General features: G+C 51.0%; 1 protein-coding gene across 1 annotated transcript in view; it reads left to right on the plus strand.

The window, feature by feature from the left end:
• Positions 1–14788: 14788 nt before the first annotated feature.
• Positions 14789–18623, plus strand: part of Tbx15 (T-box transcription factor 15) — a 106673-nt gene continuing 102838 nt past the window's right edge. Inside the window, exon 1 of the mRNA XM_036191173.1 lies at positions 14789–15092. Coding sequence (XP_036047066.1) covers positions 14888–15092 — 205 coding nt within the window. The 5' untranslated portion in view covers positions 14789–14887. The remainder of the gene's footprint in view (positions 15093–18623) is intronic.

The raw sequence follows: 18623 nt of genomic DNA on the forward strand, positions 1-18623 counted from the left end.
TCGGTCTCTGCAACCAGTTAGGAGCCATTTGACACCCCCCCACCAAAACCTGTCAACTGGTCAGAAAAACTAAATGACTTACTTACAACATATTCCCACATCCCTTCCAGATCTCATTTCTACAAGGGCTCCTCGCTGATTTTACCCTGTACACACCCATGCACGTTCTGGTACACACAGCCCTGTAGGAGGTACACTGTGTGGGCTTCACACAGCCTGCAGATAGGCAGGGTGGTTCTGTCTGGGGTCGAACTTCAGTCTCAGCCAGCGTTTATGCAGTGGTTAAAGTTCTCAGGAAAGTCCCCAGCCTGGCCTGCTGCCACCTCGCTGGCACACAAATAAGCTCTTCCCATCTCTCCAAGACTTTTCTGGAAGGTGTAACAGGAAAGAGGAAGGAAGCAAATGTCTGCTTCTGGGGGCAGAATCCATCTCCTGAATCCAGGAAGATCCAGAAAAACAGTAATAGCCACCTTTCCTTTCTACTCTGTTCTCCTTTCCCCAATCCCCCACCTTTCCTAGCATTTTGGGAAATCCAAACCCTTCTTTAAAGGGTTTGCCTCTAGATCATCTGCCAGCTTGATCAGCAGAGTGCTCGGGAACAGGGGGGAAAAAAGTGTTCTTAAAACTCCACTTAGATTCGGAAGTGCCAAGGGAAATGTAGCCCTTGATAGAATGCTTCAGACTCTGTGACCCCTAAGCTTAGGGGTCTCTCCCTTCATCTGATGAAATGGGGTGGTAGTCAGGACTCAGTTGGGTGGAGAGGAGGTAGAGGGTGAGACCGCCTCACTTTCCAACCCAAAGGCTTACCAGAATGCCAAGCTGCCGGAAGCACTGTCGAAGCCCTTAAAAGAATTTCACTTCCACTTCGTTTACCCGATTAGCCCCCAAGACAATTTATCTCAGAATCTGCTCTGGAAATAGGCTGGATGCAAAGCAGCTCTGCTAATGAGTCCTGAAGCAGGAAAGCTCCTCCGCTGGGCTTCCTCAAGCACCTGCCCCACCCACATCGGAGGCTAACACCGGACCTGGAGGAGCGTCAGGACTTGCCCCTGCTTTGCTGTTTATAATGAAGCAGAGTGGTGACAAGATCTAGCCCAGGAGCGGGAACCTCTACAGGCTGCAGCCCGCTGCCTTCTAGAAGTACTCCAGGGGCTACTTTTCAGAATATCCCTTTAAAAAAACGAAACCAAATCCCAACTCAACAGTGTTGAATCAGCTGCTCACTCTACCTGGACCGGCCCCGACGTGATCTACAGCCCCGATTGCTAACGGTTACCTGGGGACAAATTAAGAAACTGAAAATGCTGAGCTTGAGAAGTCGAATTCCTTACACTATCTGGGGTCGTTAATCACGGAGCAGAAACAGCAAGCAGGAAAGGAATTGTGTAGGTCTGTGTCTGCAAGGTGTGCAGGTGGCAGGACTCAAAGGTGAGAGAGATAGGCGCACAGGTCCTACAGGCTCAGGACACTCAGGCCTGCGGTTGACAGGTCCTAGGAACGAATGGGCTGCCCTGTCCCTCCCAATTCATAAATAAGGAATGTACTCTCAGTTATTTAAGAGACCTGTGCAAAGTCAACTCCGACCCGGTGGCCACAGACTCTCAGTTATTTAAGAGACCTGTGCAAAGTCAACTCCGACCCGGTGGCCACAGAGAATCCGGTCTGCACTTCCAGCGGAAGGTGGCCCATTTCTCACCCGAGAGGGTGATGAGAATAAAGTTTCGGATTCAGCGAGTCCTCTAGGTGTACCTCTAAGAGTTCCTCTAAGAGTGGATTGGGGCTTAGGGGGTGGAGCACATTGTGGGAAGTCCTGTCCTAGGAATAGTGGAATGTAAAAGATTTGCAGTGGTGGGGTGGGGCCGTGTGTTGTGCAGACCAGGAAGTGGTCTAGGATTATGGCAGTGGGGTTGGGAGCTAGTATCGTGACACTGGCAACCTAGCGGGGGAAACCTGGGCCTTGGAATCAGTTGCCTAGCCAGGGTTTTCCCTGGCTGACGGGTTGGCCTCAGGGGCCAGCCACAGACTATGACCTTTTGCCCCTTTTGATCCCAAGAGTCCAGACATCCACCTCCTTCCTCCAGAGTCCTTGGTGACAAGATTCCAACTTCCTGACCTCGCGCATCAGTAGGTAGTGAGACTGTGCTTCTGCCTCAATCTGTGTCCCAGTCCTCAGAAGACGTATATTGAGCAAAAAGCTTGCCTTGGCCATCTCCTCTCAGCAGCCCTATAGCTGTGGGGACAATTTGTTTAGTGACGCTCCAAAGACAATGGAAAGTTCCCGAGTTTTCCTGGACGTGGTGTTCAGGAGGCGGGGCTGGGACCCGCTGACGGCGGTTTCTCCGGCCCCGTCCCCCCTCCCCTGCCCCTCAGCCACCGGGCAGCAGAAGAAGGCAGGCACCCAGCCTACTTCTGCCCCTCGGCCGGCCGGAGGACCTGTGGCTGCCTGGTCCACCACCCCTGCACCTGCCTGGCTGAGGTGAGATGCCCGGCATGGTGAGGGTGGTGCTCACCCGCCAGCGCCCAGCTGCTGGGCTGCCAGGGGTCGATGGCCTCCAGTGACGGGCGGGAGAAGGGACGGCAGCGGTGGGTGGATGCACCCCTGGAGTGGGAAAGCAAGAAGGTTTAGGTGACCCGGATGGATAAGCTCCGAAACTTAGTTGTAGAGACTGTTTTCCTTACTGAGAAACGAGCGTCATCACATGTTGTCCCCTCCCTCCCAAAGGGACGGCAAGTCTCTCTGGTCTGAGGAAAGATCCAATGGGACCCGAACGATAGGGAGCACTTTCGGTTGTTTTAATCTACCCTATTTTAGTGGGAGGGGGAAAAACCCAACTCTGAAATTTAAAACAGCAAAAGCGTTCACCCAGGAGGAGATGCGCTTCAGACCAAGCGCAATGGGACCGAGATCGCTCCTCCGGTCTTCCTTGGACACGGCTAGCGCTGTCAGCGAAACACCGTCCAGCCCGGAGGCTCTCTTGCGGGCGGGGCCCCAAGGTCGCTAGGAGCTTGGTGGGGATGTAGCGGCCCTAGTGCACGGGATTGTACGGAGGCAGGTCTGCCGGAAGCGCGCGCGGTAAAGAATCCTCTTCTGTGACATTTGTCCTCGGTCCCCAGATAATTTCCCCAGCAAAATCGGGAGGTGACTAACTTCTCCCGGACGCTCAGGACGATTTGCGGCCAACTTATTCGGTCGCCCAAACTCCCTAATCCTGCGAAGTGCCTGAGCTCCCCGCTCGGCCTCTAGCTGGGGCGACCCGATTACCTGCCTTCCCTGCGTGTGGCTTGCAGGTTGAGGGTGGAAGGTGCTGTCCCAGGGTCCCAGGGAAGTCTGCCCTCGCCCGCCCATCAGTACCGTGTAGTCAGTCGCCCAGAAGACTGGGTCACGTGGAAACAAAACACTAACGAGAGTCCGGTAACCCTCAGCCCGGAACTGACCCGGGTGGTCCGAATAGCGTGAATCCTAACCTGGTTCTTCCTAGTCCCTCGGGCGGAGCATCTGGCCGAGCTTCGGGAAGCTGACTGGAACCCCTGACAGCTAGATCGGCCCCCGGCTTGGCGACCCCTGGGTTTTCGACTATTTATTGGAGTATTTGGTTAACTCGACAGTCTGGGATCAACCAGCCCTCTTCCTCTCCCTCACCACGCCCCCTGCGCCCTCAGTGTCCTAGGGACCTGCAGGAGCCTCGGGGCTCTGAGCCTAGATGCAAATGAGCAGGGAGTTCGGGCGACTCTTAGCCCAGAACCAGAGCGGAGAATGGCTTTTCTCTTTTGCGAAGCCCACGGAGTTAGAAGGGAAGAGAATTTAAATATTATGGCCCAAACTCGCTGAATGGAACACTTTGAAGTCCGGCAACCGTGACCGCTTACCAACCCCCTACACACACACACACACACACACACACACACACACACACTCCCAGATGCACCAGAAACAGACACTTTGATCCCTCAAAGCAGCAATTTATTATTTCTTTAATTTTTTTCTGTTAAAAAATGATTGGACTGGAGGAAAATAATGTAATTCCGCGGGTGCCGATCCGAGAAGAGCTTCCAGGCCCAGGCCGTTTGCTGAGGGTCTAGGGCACCAGGCACATCTGTTCACCCGAGTTTGCCTGCCGCTCATTCCTCTTGCAAATGACTTGATTCTCAGGTCCTGGAGGACCCGTGGTGTGATTCACCCTCAGGCAGGAAGCTAGGCTTTATTTGTCTTTGAACGTGACTTGAGAGACGGTGTGGAAGGGTGGGGTGAGGAACTTGAGGAAAGGCTAAAGCTGAATTGGAAGAGAGCTGAGGCACAGTCAGAGTTCAAAGCACCTCTCCCCTAGGAGGGGAGGGTTAGGGCACGGATTCCTTACGGAGGGCCATCTTCAGAGAGCTCTCATCCAATTCCATTGCTGCCCAGAGCTGATCCATCATTAGACCAACGCGAAACCTTTTTCTACACTTTACTTAATAATCCCAAATTGGATTCAAGATGCGGGGGGGGGGGGGGCAGACGTATGAAGCAGCAGACACTACTGATTTCTCTCCAACCCTTCTCACTACCCACCACCCCTTCAAGCGAAGCTCAGGGGCTCTCCATTTTCTGCTAGGCCAAATTGGCAAAACCTGGCTTCGGGGCGCCCATTTCCCAGAGACCCTCAATCCCTCCCCACCGCAGCCGCCTCTTTCTTCCCAGAGAGGCGGCATATCAGTGCTTGAAGCAGAGCAAGAGGTCCGCCTTACCAGTCATTCAGTAGGCTCACAGTGCAGTCTAGTCTGCAAGGTCACAGCAGGAATCTTACAGAGCTAATAACCCTAGGTGGAGCGCTTTAGGCTGCCTTCAGGCCCCCGCCCCACTCCCCCCGGCTTTGCTATAGCTGACATCTTGACATTTGTTGCTTCCCACAAGCTCTCTTGCAGGACTCCTAGTCCTTGAGACAGATAGACTCGCCCTAAATTTCTATTATGCCCAGCTTCTCAGGGGAACATAGGTGAAGGTTGAAACTGTGTATTTTACGCTGGGCTGGGCTCATATCCCCAAACTCATTTACCTTTCTTTCTTTTACTTTGTTAATTGTTCCTTTCCTCTATTTCCTTTTTATTTTTCTCCATTAAGTTCTTCGGTCTCTCTAATGTTCCCCTAGCTTTTCTTTTCTCAAGCCTTGCTTAGTCCTTAAAGCCCACAGCTCACCTTCTTCAGGTTGCCTTTGAGGGAGCTACTAATGACCCTGCTTACTCACATGCTATGCTGTACTTGGACAGAATTCACAAGGGGCACCGTGGAAAGCCAACAAAGCAAATTTGAGGGTTTTAATGTCCTCTGGAGCCCAGGAGAGGCTCTCCCAGGACACACTTTTTCTTGTCTCAGGAGATAAGTGGGAGCCAAGCTTACCATGATATAGTGACACATTGAAATGCAAGCAAATTTGATGAAGAGGCAAATAGAATTACCAGGCAGTAAGAGAGCAGGTGCAAAGGAAGGGTGGGTGAAATAACATCTGCTGAGGTGAAGAGATCTCCCTTCAGGAGCAAACCAGGATGTCACAGGGTCAAGGGTCAGCACCAAGCTCACCCTTGGGACAGCATTACTTTGCCTTGACAAGAGGTGATGTTTTAATCACTTTGAACAAAACTGGTCCTCCAGTGAAACAGGATTTGCAATCAAGGGGATATATATATATATATATATATATATATATATATATATATACCAACAAGTGAGGCTGCCAACAACATTCTCCCAAGAAACATAAGGTGGGAGATGGGGAGAGGGCATCTCTCTTCTTGCATTCTGCTCTCTTCTCTGGACAGCACAGGCAAAAGCTGGTTGCCACTGAGTCCAGGCTGTCCCTGGGACTGGCTTCATTTCACTCACAGCTTCCCCCACCTTGCTAGAGGCTAGATGTGGAAGGAGAACTAAGTTTTGGAAGGAATAGAGAGAGGCCAGCAGCACCTGGATGGTGCAACATGGCCAAATAATCAACCAGGAAAGTATCACTATCCAGAGACCAGGAAGACACTGCAGCATCCTTGAGGATGCTCCTGCCCAAATGGGTTACCCAGGTTGTTCCGGCTTTACAAGAGCCCATTTGGCAATCAGACCATCAGACCTCTGCCCTTCCCCTGCTTCTCACGAAACCACCTCACCTCCCTTCATCAAAGTTTTTTTCTTTATTCTTGAGACCAACAACAGAGGGTTTTTCTTTCTGGGTCTTCCCTCCCATACCAAATCTGATTCCTGAGGCTTAAGATACTCAAATATGAATGACTGGTACTCACAAGAGCAACCAGACTTGCTCTTCATTTGCGTTCTAAGTGGATCTAGGCTACAGACAAGACAAAATACACCATGGTTTTTCCATTTCCATCCTATGTATCAGGGCCAGGGGCAGGGAGCAAGGGGGAAGCTCTGGTTGTACTGAAGGCTCCTCTGAAGGCAGAAGAACCTCTCTGGTGACCATGGAGTTTCAAAGGTGGCTCTCAAGCTGTATGAGCACATCTGTCTTCAAGAAGTAGCCCCTCTGGCAGTATAGTCTGTCTGCAAGGGGTTAGTTACAGCTCTCCACACTTCTGAGATGGACAGATTCTTTAAGCTGAGGTAGATCCTGAGAAGAGTTCTTATTGCTTTCTAATCACCCTTCTCAGCTGCAAGTGTAGGTGGGATCCCCAAAAGTTGCTTATTAGTGGGGTTGGGTGGGTGGGAGGCAGGGAATAGTTGTTCTGATATTGGGTCACTGAAGGGTTACTGCTATGGAAATGAGACTTTGCTTAAGCCCAGGCCCCAGTTACTGAGTTGCCTGGAGTCCAAGAAGCCAAAAGCAAGCTTTCTTGCATGATCTTACTTGACTGAGCCCAGCCTGAGAGGACTGCCTTGGGTTACTTTTCTGGAAGAAACCATGGGTACTTGCACAATGATATCCACTTAGCCTAGCACCTGGCTGTACCTCCCATTGGGAAAAGATGCAAAGTGAGCGCCTGCCTCTTCGCCCCATGTTAAAATAGATGCCCTGCTGAAACTGGGAAGGGCTCCAATGTGTATTTATAACTGGGAGGACATTCTTCATCCTGTTATAAGACAATTCCATTGGTGCCTCCCAATTTCCAGCAACTTTGCTTGGGTCTCTTCTAGCCAGAGAGAACCTAGGTGTGCAAGCTGCTTATGTACACATACAAGAAGAGAGGCTAAGGGTATATGGGGTTGAGAATTCTGGCTCTGGAGTGTCATTACCTGCACCAAAAGCTGTGTGATTCTTGCCAAGTTACATAACTCCTTTTCAATTCAGTTTCCCGTGTATAAAATGTGGCTGGTAATACCGGTTCTTGGCTCATAGAAGTCAAAGTGGGTGGAGTGAATTGGTTCATGCTACTAAGCACTTAGCACAGGACCCGGAAGGCTTAATAAGCTTTAGTTCTTTATAAATGATGCAGACCAGAAAGAAGAGATGGAGATGAGAGTGGGTGGTGAGAGAGAAAGGCTGTAGAGATGCACTTCTTCCTTTCGATGGCTTTCCCGGAAGCTGTGCTCTATGCATAACATTGCTTTTTCTGGTTTTCTGCGTGTGTCAGAACTTTCCAATAGAGAAGAAGCCAGGAATACTGATGACAGACTGCGATATGGTTCTGGCCCCAGCTGGTGCCACCAATTCTTGCTTCAAAGAGTCATCAGTCTCCCGTATCACTTGGTATGGCAGACACTGTTGAGAAACGGGAATATGAATCCATTCATGTTCCACCTGGAGAAGGCCTTCATCTGTCTGGATCAGTTGGTTGTCTACATGAAGTCCTTGGGAAGAATGTGAATTAAGTGTAAAGTACCTGGTTAGAGACAGACTACCTCCCTCACTCCTGATGCTTTGGGCCAGAGAGCAAAACCTCATGGGATACCATGGGTGATGGAATGGTTTGCCCTTTCCCCAGCAGCAGGCCCACAATGGCAATGATGCCTCTCCATATATACCTACCTATGTGTTTCTACTCTGAAAGGCTGTCCAGGCTGTAAAAGAAAATAATCAACCATTTTGAAGGCTCATTTTTTTTCTGGGTGGACATCCAGACTTCTGGTAGTAGTAATCTGTCCACTTTTTGCATTGCCAAGGATGTTATACATATCATACTAGAGTGTTTGGTTCCTTCCCACCTTCTTTAATTTGATCTTGAGGCCACAAAGTAGTCCATGGATTTGAGGCCAAAATTAAAGCTCGCCCATGACTTAGTTCACACGTTAAGTAGCTCCTGCAACTCCATCTGATTCCAAAATCAATATAAGTGGGGGCTCAGTAGTGCTGGCCTCACTGACCTTGACAGGCAAGATGATCTAACCAGCCAGCAGTTGTCCACAATGGAGATTTTTTGTCCACTCCTGAAGGATAGCTCATTCTCCACTGGCAGGGGAAGGGAAAAAGTTCTCAAGGGCATTAAGAATCCACCAGGCAGCCTTTATGGGTGATGGTCTCTAGGAGTAGACTGCCACAGGTCCACGGAGGACATTTTGTTCCTAGGTGGCTCTTTTATTGATGGCAAATGAAATCCAAGCACTTCTGGTGAGGTGGAGGGAGGCATCAATACTCAGCATGTTAATACCTCAACAGGTGTTAATACTAGATACATTAGCTGTGCCCCTGGCTTGCTTCATTTCTGACCATCTCACCCTCACCCCCAAAACCTGGAACACCATCTTCATATCTCAAATTTGCTATAGAGTTAGACTGCCAAACCTGGTATTTCTTTACCTCTTCATCCGCTAAGCTTTCAGATGGTTCATCCTCTTCATATAAAGGAACAAACAAGAAAACAAAAACAAAAAACACAAAGAGAGCTGTTTGACAAAGCACCTTCGAAACTACCAGGAAGGAGGTAAACCTAGAAGGGCTGGGAGTCCTGGGACCAGAAAGAACACCCAAAGAACTTTCTGCATCAGTGTGTGGCTCCTGGTTTTGGCTTTTCTGGCTTCAGGCCTGCTGGCTCAAACCAGAATCCCAAGGCATGTGATTGAAAGCAAGCAAAGCTCTCAGCTGGAGCTCCAGCTTCTCCTCCTTCTGCTTCCCAGTCCTTGGTGGGGTTCTTGGAACTTTGCCAAAAGCCAGAGTCTTCCCTAGGCAGGGAGTGACTCCAGTAAGCAGAATGCTAGGCTCATTTCTTCCTTTTGTCAGCTGGCTCTGACCATTTGAGCATGAAGGTGTCTCACACAGGTGAAGGAGAAGGGGTTAAAAGACACAGGGAGAGCTTGTAGCTGAGGTTTGTGTAAAGAGATGCCAAAGGCATATCGGCCTCCTCCGTAGGCTCTGGGAGCAAAGGACTGTGAGGTCAGGACGCTTCCCAGTATGTCTGCGTGTGATGTTATGTACTCTACCAAAGAGCTATCTGCCTATGTTTAAGTCTAGAAAGGCATGTGGGTGGATACAGGGATGTACATGGTGTAAACAAGGGTTTGTGTGGCTACCGCTCCTGGTGTGTACACATTTAATTTGGGGTGCACACTGCCCCAAATTTGGGGCTTCAGTGGTCCCCTACACTTTGGCTTTGTCTGTGTTCTCCTGGAGACAAGCAACCCTACCTAGCTTGCCTGGGAATCCTCAGGCAGGTTCCTCCCTCTCAGTCAAGAGCTTTGCACAGGATGGAAGTTCCGCTTCCTGCGAAGCCCAAGGACCGCGCAAACCCGCCTGCCGGGTAGCTCCAACCCTGGAGGGAAAGAGGAGCTGAGCCTGAGGGAACAGGATTTCCTCGGCTCTTGGGCGCGGCCGCAGCGGGCAGGGCCACACAAGGCCCCCTTTGTGGAGGGACTGAGCTTCTGAGCAGACCCAAGTCCCGGGAACAATAGAGCAATGTTGCGGCCCTCCTGCCCGGCCTGCCGGGCCACACTGCGGCGGCGGCCGAAGGCGAGGAAACCGGGTGGCGCTTTTTTATAGTCACAAATATAAAATCGGGGCTTTCCCCCCTTTCGCTCGCCTCTTGCCCCAACGCCGATAGAAAGCAGATAAATTTATGAAGGGCGAGCTAAGAGAATAATTACGGGGTGAAGGCCGTTAAATTTTATTTCAAGTCCCAAAGGCAAAACCTGCGATTTTATTGCAAACATCTGGAAGGACCGAGAGGTGGGCACGCTGCTGGGTTAAAATAAAAATAGACGATTTTTATTTCGCGAAAACAAAAAAACATCATTAAAGACCTTTTGCCCTCACGGACTTTTATTTTTAAAAACTCTGTGTGTTGTGGGAGGTGAGGGGGGAATTTCAGGATAGCCAAGGACTCAAGGCAGTGTCTTAGCTGTGGACCAAAGCCAGCCCAGGGCATTGGAGGTGCTTGGTACAGGAGAAAGCCCAGGCTGCCTTGAGCTTGGCTTCTCCCAATGTACTCTTCCCCCTCCCGCGGCACTTTAGGGCTCCGGGCCACTTATTCCGTCCAATTCTGTGCTTTCCTATTGCTTTGGGGTGCCATTTTGAAAGCAGAAGTGAAAAGAGGTAAACATGGGCTGCAGATTTCCAGAAGATTTTATCTCAGCCAGAATAGGTTTGCTCGGCTTCTGCCCCCTTAGTATATATTCTTAGCTGCAAATCATTTCGATCTCTGCATTCTGGAGAAGGGAAACTGAGGTCCTAGCCTGTTAATCGACTTGCCTAAGGTCACACAGTTTGGGGTTGAAGTGGGCCGGATCACCAGGCATACCTCACCTTAGAGTCTCCATGATTTTTTCCCACCCCATAGTCGCCTCATAATATTTTACACCTCCCCTGATGGCCAAGTTCATTACAATCCCCTTGCCCGCACAGAATATCCTTCCCACGTGTTTAGGGGAAGCCTAACTTGTCCTGCTGGCCAGTTGTTCTTAACTTTGTTTTCAATTACTCACTCAAAATTCCCCGAAATCAAAGCCGGCTGGTGGGTCACCTCAGCACCGAAGCATTAGTGGAGAGCCCTTTAAGGTGGTATTTAGTGTGCTGTAACAGGAGGAAGAGAAATGTCCTCGGAGAATGTGCGTGGGGGCGGGACCCTCCATTTCTGGGGATGCCCGTTTTTCTTTAGGATTCTTGTCGTGTTGCTGCTGAACTCTGGTTTTACCTTTGAAATTTTGGTGGCTGGGCTGGGTCCTTTTGAGGAGATCAGTCTCTGTGGTGCCCTTTCCTTCTTGGCGTCAAGGCTAGGCCTAGAGCTCTCATATCCACATATGTCCCTTCTGCGTTCAGTGACTCCTAGGGAATCTCTGCTGGCTTTTCAGGATTTAACACCCTTTCTTCTTTCTTGCACTCAAGCAGGAGCTGGGCTAGTCCCTCTGGCTTGGTTTTGGGCCTGAAATAGACCTGAGGTGGAATTACAGCCTGTTGAATCTGCTCAGGTCACAAGGTGGAGCCTGCAGCTGGGATGCCTGGAGAATGCCTAGATGTCAGCCTCAAAACTGGGGGCCCCTTCTTATCCCTAAAGGTTAAAAGAGAAAGAAAGTAAGGTAACAAAAGAAGGTTTCTGAAGCCTTTTGAACAATCAATAGAAGAAAAACATGTCCAAATTAGTTAACCCCACAACCCCCTCTCCACTCCTGTTGACTGTTCAGCGTGTACCCAAGCCAAGCACATTAAACCACCTTGTTTAATTCCCCCCACACTTCCCTCATCAACATGATTTTTACACTAAGGAGTGCGTACCCCTAAGGGGTCAGATTAGATTAAATCCAGTGGGGACACAGAATGTTATAGACTCCCGGTTACTTTGGGGAAATGTCAGTTTTCTCATTGGTTCCAAATCTGCTTGTCTTCACTTTTATGGGATTGGTTTTTGTGGCTTAATTTGCGACTCTAGAATGTAAGTGAATATGGGATAGGGTTGTTGAGGCACAGTAACTGCTGAGCATAAGCTATGGCGTGGGATGTAGATTCATACCTTGAAGGCACTGCTGCTACTTCTTTGTTTCTGGGACATTTTTTTCTGTCGCTTGCCAAATGGGTGGGTTCATGCTGTTGGACCTACATTTGGATTGATGAATGATTAAAAGGCCTCTTTAAATTTTTTTTAAAATTGCACTTATGTGGGCCCTGTGAGTGTGCACACACATGTGTACTCATACATGCACATGCCATGGAGCCCACAGGGAGATCAGAGGACAGCTTTGCAGAAGCCGACACACTCTCCTTTCACCCTGTAGGCCACGGGATCAAACACAGGTTGTTGGGCCTGATGAGAGCCAGCACCCTAACGACTGAGTCAGCTCATCACTCCAAGGCCTCTTTTTGGTTCAAGGTAGCGGGAGGAGGCCATGGCAGCACTAATGTGAGTTCACAGAGGGTATCTGCCCTGTATGGTACAACCATGTCTCAGTCCAAGCCAGCCTTTCAAAGAATAGAAAGAGGCTTTCAAAGACAGGTGGGGGACAATGGAGTGGAGGAAAGAGCTGGGAAAGTCCAGGAGATAGCTTTCACACTAAGCCTGATCTAGGCTGGCTCCCAGCCATTGAGGGGTTCTGAGAGGCCCTATGAGACCAGAAGCCTAGAGCAAGGTATAAGCTTCTGGGGAAGGGATGTACAGGACTCCTGGTTTGCCTTTTCTCCGGTCACTTTCAGGCACAGTTCCTGCAAGAAATGCTGGTTGGTAAGGGCACCTTGACTCTCCATTCTCAGAATCTGCAGGGACCACCACAGGAAGACCCGGCTTCCCAGACTTGGTACATTCTTCTCCTTGCTGCCTGAGGAGTTCCAAGCCTGAGAAGAAGACTCCAGGAAGGTCCCGAGCACAGGGCTGATGGAAACACACCCACCGGGGCCTTCTGTGTTTGCTGTGCCCTTGTCCAGGCTGGAGCACAGTTCGAGGGAAATTCAAAAAACGAACTTTAAGCTTACCTCTCAAAAGGCCAACGCACATTCACCACGTGCTAGTGGCTTCCAACAGCAGCAGCAGCGTGGGCTCTCAGTGATAACGGCAGGAACTAAATTGCCCTGGTCCTTGTGGCAGGCAGGAGAGTGTGGCCTTCGAGAAGTGACAGAGCCTTCCTTCACTTCTTACCTCAGTCAGTGGTTCTCATGTGCCCTGCACCCCTTCAATTAAACTTACCTCTTCAGACCTTTCTCAGTGCCTGGCTAGACTCCTTTTGCTGGGCCTCCCAGTGCGCACTAAGCTTTCAGCCCTTTCCACAGTCACAGCGCCAGGATAGAATTGTTTTGACCGGTACTTTGGAATGGGAAAATGAGGCTTTTAGGCCTCTGCCCCGAAATATGAGATTTTTATTATTTATTTGTTTGTTTGTTTGTTTGTTTGCCTGGCAGGATTCCGAGCTTGCTCGATATAAGTCTGTGTTGGAGGAGGGGGGAGGGGAGTTGTGCCATTTGTAATAACCTGTGACGCAGTGGACAGTAAGAGTAGTGGGGAATGTTGGATTTTTAAGTTCCTTGGCTATCTGTGGTGAACGAACTGTCCTGAAAGATTTAAGGTGGGGGAGGGATTCGCGAAGGTAGATAGTAAGAGATGAGAGCCACGTTCTGGAGCTGAGGGGGAATTTTGAAAGGCTTCTTCTTAGCCATCAAAATTCTTAGCTGCTCTCTTCCGGTACCCGCTATGAGTTCTCCGGAATAAGAGCCCGGAATAGGCGAAGCGCAGCTCAAGAGTGTGCTGCGCAAGGAAAGTTACTACTTGTGCGGTGTGGGCCCAGTCCTGCCGTGTAAGCTTGCTGAACCCGCGGTAAACTCAGCGCACCAAGCTGGTCTCTCAGGCCTCAGCGGCCCTTCTCCTGCCTTCACCAGGTGGAGCAGGAAGGAGGGTAGAGTCTCGAAATGTTCGCTTATAAGACTTAGGATGGCAACAGGACTTTTTTGTTTGTTTCGTTTTGCCTTAACCAGAACCGCTTAAAAAAATATCGACCTGGAACAGAGCAGGAACCTGTGTGGAGAAATTTGGGCAGATCTCACAACTCCTGAGGGGGCAAAGGTGCCATGATCAGAAACCTACTTTGCCTTTTTGTTGGGGAGGGGGGTCAGGTTAGCACTTTGTCACAGCACCAACTTTCCAGATTTGCATCTAAATTGACTATGAGTAGCCAGGTCTACGGACGCCGAGAATTTGAAGGAAAACGTACGGATTTGTAATCTGGATTTGTAGTTTAGTCGAGTCGATAAAGGCAAAGGTCAGAGCTTGACTTTCAGCTGTTCCGGCTGCCCTCCTCCCCCAGGGAAACCGGCCCAGCACCGGGAAGCCAGGGGTTAAAGTTGGCGGGGAAGCATCCCCGGGATAGCCAGCACTCAGCCTTGGCCTTAGCCTCAGTCTCTCCCTCCTCCTCATTGGCCGGAGCTCTCGAGGTTTCTCTTGTTCCCTTCTTGCCATTGGTTGGGGGCTGGCTTCCCCTCCTCTCTGTCTTTTTCTTCCTCCCCCTCCCTTCTCCCTCACCCCTCGGACAGGAGCTCACTGCCTACCCCCTGTTCCTCGGGAAGGGAGGAATTCAGGGGGGAAAACGTTTCCCAGAAGTTTGGATCAGGGGAAGGACGGGAAGACCGAGAGGGGAAGGGGCGGAGAGGGAGGAGAAAAAGGAAGCGGGAGGAGAGAGAGAGGGAGAGAATAAAAAAAAAAAGAAAAGAAAGAAGGAAAGAAAAAGAAAAAAGAAAGAAAGATGAAGTCCTGTCTGCTAGGCTTGTGAGCGCCTGCCCGGGTGGGTGGGAAACTGGACTCAGCGCCCATGCAGCGAGCGGGCGGCGTTCCGGGCGCTCGTTCCTAGAGGCAGGGTAGCTGGGGGCACCGGTCGGCTGCGGCAGTCGAGGGCGGGGGAGGACACCGAGGGAGGGCGCAGATCACCCGCGGAGCCTCCGCCCCAGCTTCGGCCGCCGCGCCGCCGCCTCTTCAGGGCCCGGCCGGGCAGGCGCTCCAGGCGTGCGGCCGCCGCGGGGCTGCCAGCTCCGTAGAGCGCGGGCGAGAGGGGACCCGGGTGCGGGCGGCTAAAATGAGTGAAAGGAGAAGATCTGCAGTCGCCCTGAGCTCCCGAGCACATGCCTTCTCCGTTGAAGCCTTGATCGGCTCAAATAAAAAGCGGAAGCTGCGAGACTGGGAGGAGAAGGGGCTGGACCTGTCCATGGAGGCGCTGAGTCCCGCAGGCCCACTCGGAGACACAGACGACCCGACGACACACGGCCTGGAGCCCCACCCGGGTGAGTGTGTGGGGTCGGACGACGGGAGGCGGGTGGACGAGGAACACCAAACGATATCCCCCGCGTGTGCAGAGCAGGCCCTGCCCGCTGACTCCCTGCCTCGCTCCGGACGTGGGTTTCTTTTTCTTGGCATAAATGCCTTGAGCCTCCCTAAATTCGCCGGAACCAATTTGGGGGGCTGGCCCGAGCCTTGCATTTTAATCGCCAATTTCAAGCAGGCCTACTTCTGCGTTCATTCCGTTCTCTGGTAGCAGAGAGCCAGCAGCATTTTGAGGCGCCCACTGCGAAGGGCTGCGGGCCCCTGGGTTCGGAAGAACGCAGTCAAGACACTAGAGAAAGAGCCCAGTAGATGAGAGACTTGTCAGAGAGCTGGTGAAGCTCATACTGGAGTCATGGGAAATGATTCGTTTTTCTCACTTAGTTTCTCTCCCAACTAAGCTTTAAGGTGGCGGAGTATAACTGTATTTCTGCCCCACTGGGGACATATTCGACATTGTATCCTGAGATTTAGGTCACCATCTCTGTATTTGGGTGGGTGGGTGTTTCAATTAATTTGTCTTGGATCTATCCATGTTATGCACATATAATAGGCACAGCACACTTAAGACTCAAGGCGGATGTCAATGTGTGTATTTTAACAGAACTCTGGGAGGGAGAAAACAGCCTCACATTTTGTGTTAAGTGCCAAGATTTCAACAGTGTGAAGCAGCCCGGGGAACAGCTGTTGTCAGGAGCCTGTGAGCGCGCACACAAACACAACACTCACAACTTGGTTTAGCCGCTTGAGAGTATTTTCAGCAAATAGCATTTCCAGTCCGGAATTCTAAAGCCCTGCAGGAGGTGTCCCAGCGTACCAGCTAGGATCCTGGGGCAGACCCCAGGTCTTGGGAGAGGGGGTAGAGTCGGCAGTCGCCCACACAGGGATAGGAGCAGCCAGAAGGCTCAAGAGCTTGGGGATCCTGGCCTAAAAGCTGACCAAAGCCCGAAGAGAGACAGCTGTCGCTTACATTTTCTCTTTCGGCACTGACAGTTCGTTTCCACGCTCCCGAGGCTAATAATAACGCGATTAGCCAGAGACCCGCGGAGACAGCGTTTTATGAATTCTCCGTGTTCTTTCGGCCCGTTACGGAATTTCGGTTTAGTGCTGGGGAATTATTTTTATTAGTTGATGAAAAGAAAATTAAAAGGAGATTTATTTCGTCCATCCACGACTTTTTCTGTTTGGGAGAGAGGGCAGGTCCACTCGGACTGCTGCGTGGCCAACACAGGATGGAACGCGTGGCTAATGTGCGTCCCTTCTTTTGCGAGAGCCCGGTTCCTCTCTGAATTTATCCGTTGTGAGAATTTCGCTAAGGGAGCGTAAAGTTAGTTAGTGGAATGTCTTGCAGGCCTTCTGACAACTTTCGATTTGGGAGTCACTTTTATTTTATTTCCCTGACAGTGGAGAAGGGAGAAATTACTCGGCTTAGCAAGACTGATGTCTTGTCAAGGGCGCTTTTCTCTGGGGAGAATATAGGTTGCTGGGAGTGTGTCTAGGGTCTTTATGTTCAAAAGGGCCAGCGTATGGGGTCAAAAACACGGACATAGTTCACAGCTTCCCCCTTCTGCTATCCTTCTCAGCCGGAAGTGAGGGGATCTGGAAAAGAGACTATTCCAGACACAGACAGACACATGAACGTGGGGAGCCAATCTCCAGAACTGTGTTTGGTAGTCAGTAATTCCTGCCTGGCAAAGATGCGCTGGGAGACGCACTACAGAGCTCACCTTAGCGACACAGTTCACTTTGTCTGTCCCACTATTTTATCCCTTGTTTTTAAAAAGGCATGGAATACATTTGGGTTAGAAAACAATGAGTATTTACAAGTGTATTTATGGGCAAGGTTTCAGGAGCAGGAATCCCAAACTAAGAACACCAAGTGACCCAGCATGGCCTTGGGCAGACAGGGCCCTCGGGTTGGAACTCTGGCAACCAATGGCTTCAAGGCTTTCTTCTTCTCTGAACTTGGAATGAGAAATCCTTCTTCAGGAACAAGGGCCCCTTGGTGTGGAGATGTGCCGAGCCCTGGTGTCATAGCTGCCCACTCTGGACTCAACTGTAGAAATTGTGAGCAGAAATTGGGGGCACTGTAGCTTCCCCCTCCTGTAGTATAGCACCCTGACCCCGGCAAGGGCCACCTTTAGAGACACGCAGAGGAATTGTTTAGGCGGCCTACCCTGTCCAGAACAGGGTCTTCCCCCTACTGGGTTTCACAATTGGGCTTTTCTCTGTTAGGGCAGGAGAGGTTGCTGTGTTGGTCGCTAGTCTTAGGCAAAGGGAGAAAATAAATACAAAATAAAACCAAAAACTGCCCCGGGCCTGGGGCGTGATTAAATACGCATCAAGCCAAAGTATATGTTGTTCTTGCCATCTTCCCTTGAACCGACTCAACTATTTTCGGTCAGCCCTACCCAAGCCTGAAACCAACAGGACCCCTCAGACAACCCGGGGCCCACCTTGAACTGGAAAAGTTGAACTGTAAAGCAAACTTTAATTCGAAGAGTCGCCGACCATTTGCTCTTTCACAACCCGATTTTCTTTCCGGGTCTGGACAAAATTGGCTTCAGTTGGCGCCTGAGCACCCGAAGCCTGGGGCGCCAATATGTAGCAGTGGGGGGACCAGCCAGTCAAGGCCTCCACTGGGGCAGGCAACTCAGGGGACACGAAATTTATTTTAAAAACTTCCACCGAAGGCTGGTAGCCTCCCAGATCTCGAGGCCTGCGGGTCTTCGGTACAGACTCTTGCCTTATTCTCGGGTTGGCACTAGCTCCCGCACACCCTGTCTTTTGGAGAAGCCTCTAGGACTTACAGGCCACCAACAGGAGGAATTCTCAAAGCCCTGGCCTCTGGGCTAAGCTCAACAGAAGAAACTTTTCACCTAGGATCGGCTGAACAGCTGCTGTGGCTGCGGCCTTGAAAATGTATTTCGGGCGCGCGGCGGCGCCCTCTGCGCTCGCTCGGACCCACCCGACGCTCCACTGGCCTTCCTTCTCCCCCCACGTCTGGCTCCAACATTTCCCGCCCGAATCTTCAGCGGAGTGCGGCTAAGGCCCGGTCTCCTGCGGAGCGAAATAATTCAAACCTTCTGGGGAGGAATTTCTCCTTTCCCAGCCTGCAGGCCGAAGGCCTTGCGGCCAGCCCGGGTTCTACCGGCCTAGGGAGGTGGCGTCCCTCGCGGGTAGGCAGGTACAAGCAGGCCCACTCAAGCACACTCGGGCGCACTGACACTCCGCGCATACACACGTGGACAAGCAGAACTTCTTAACATTTTCGTTTGCACCCACGCGCTCAAACCCCGGTGAAACGAGACAGGAGAAAAGGCCAGGCAGAAACCTCCGCTGCCCTAGAGTCTTTGTTCCTAGTTCCTCCGAGTTACCACCGAGACCAACCGGTCACACGAATTCGTCTCCTAGTGTATTGTTTGTTGGCTCAGAACAAAACTGAGACTTCAATCCCGACGTTACCCACCCCATTCCCAATAGGGGTGAAAGGG

The sequence above is a fragment of the Onychomys torridus genome, chromosome 6 (genome assembly GCF_903995425.1).
Source record: "Onychomys torridus chromosome 6, mOncTor1.1, whole genome shotgun sequence".
Taxonomy (NCBI): Eukaryota; Metazoa; Chordata; class Mammalia; order Rodentia; family Cricetidae; genus Onychomys; species Onychomys torridus.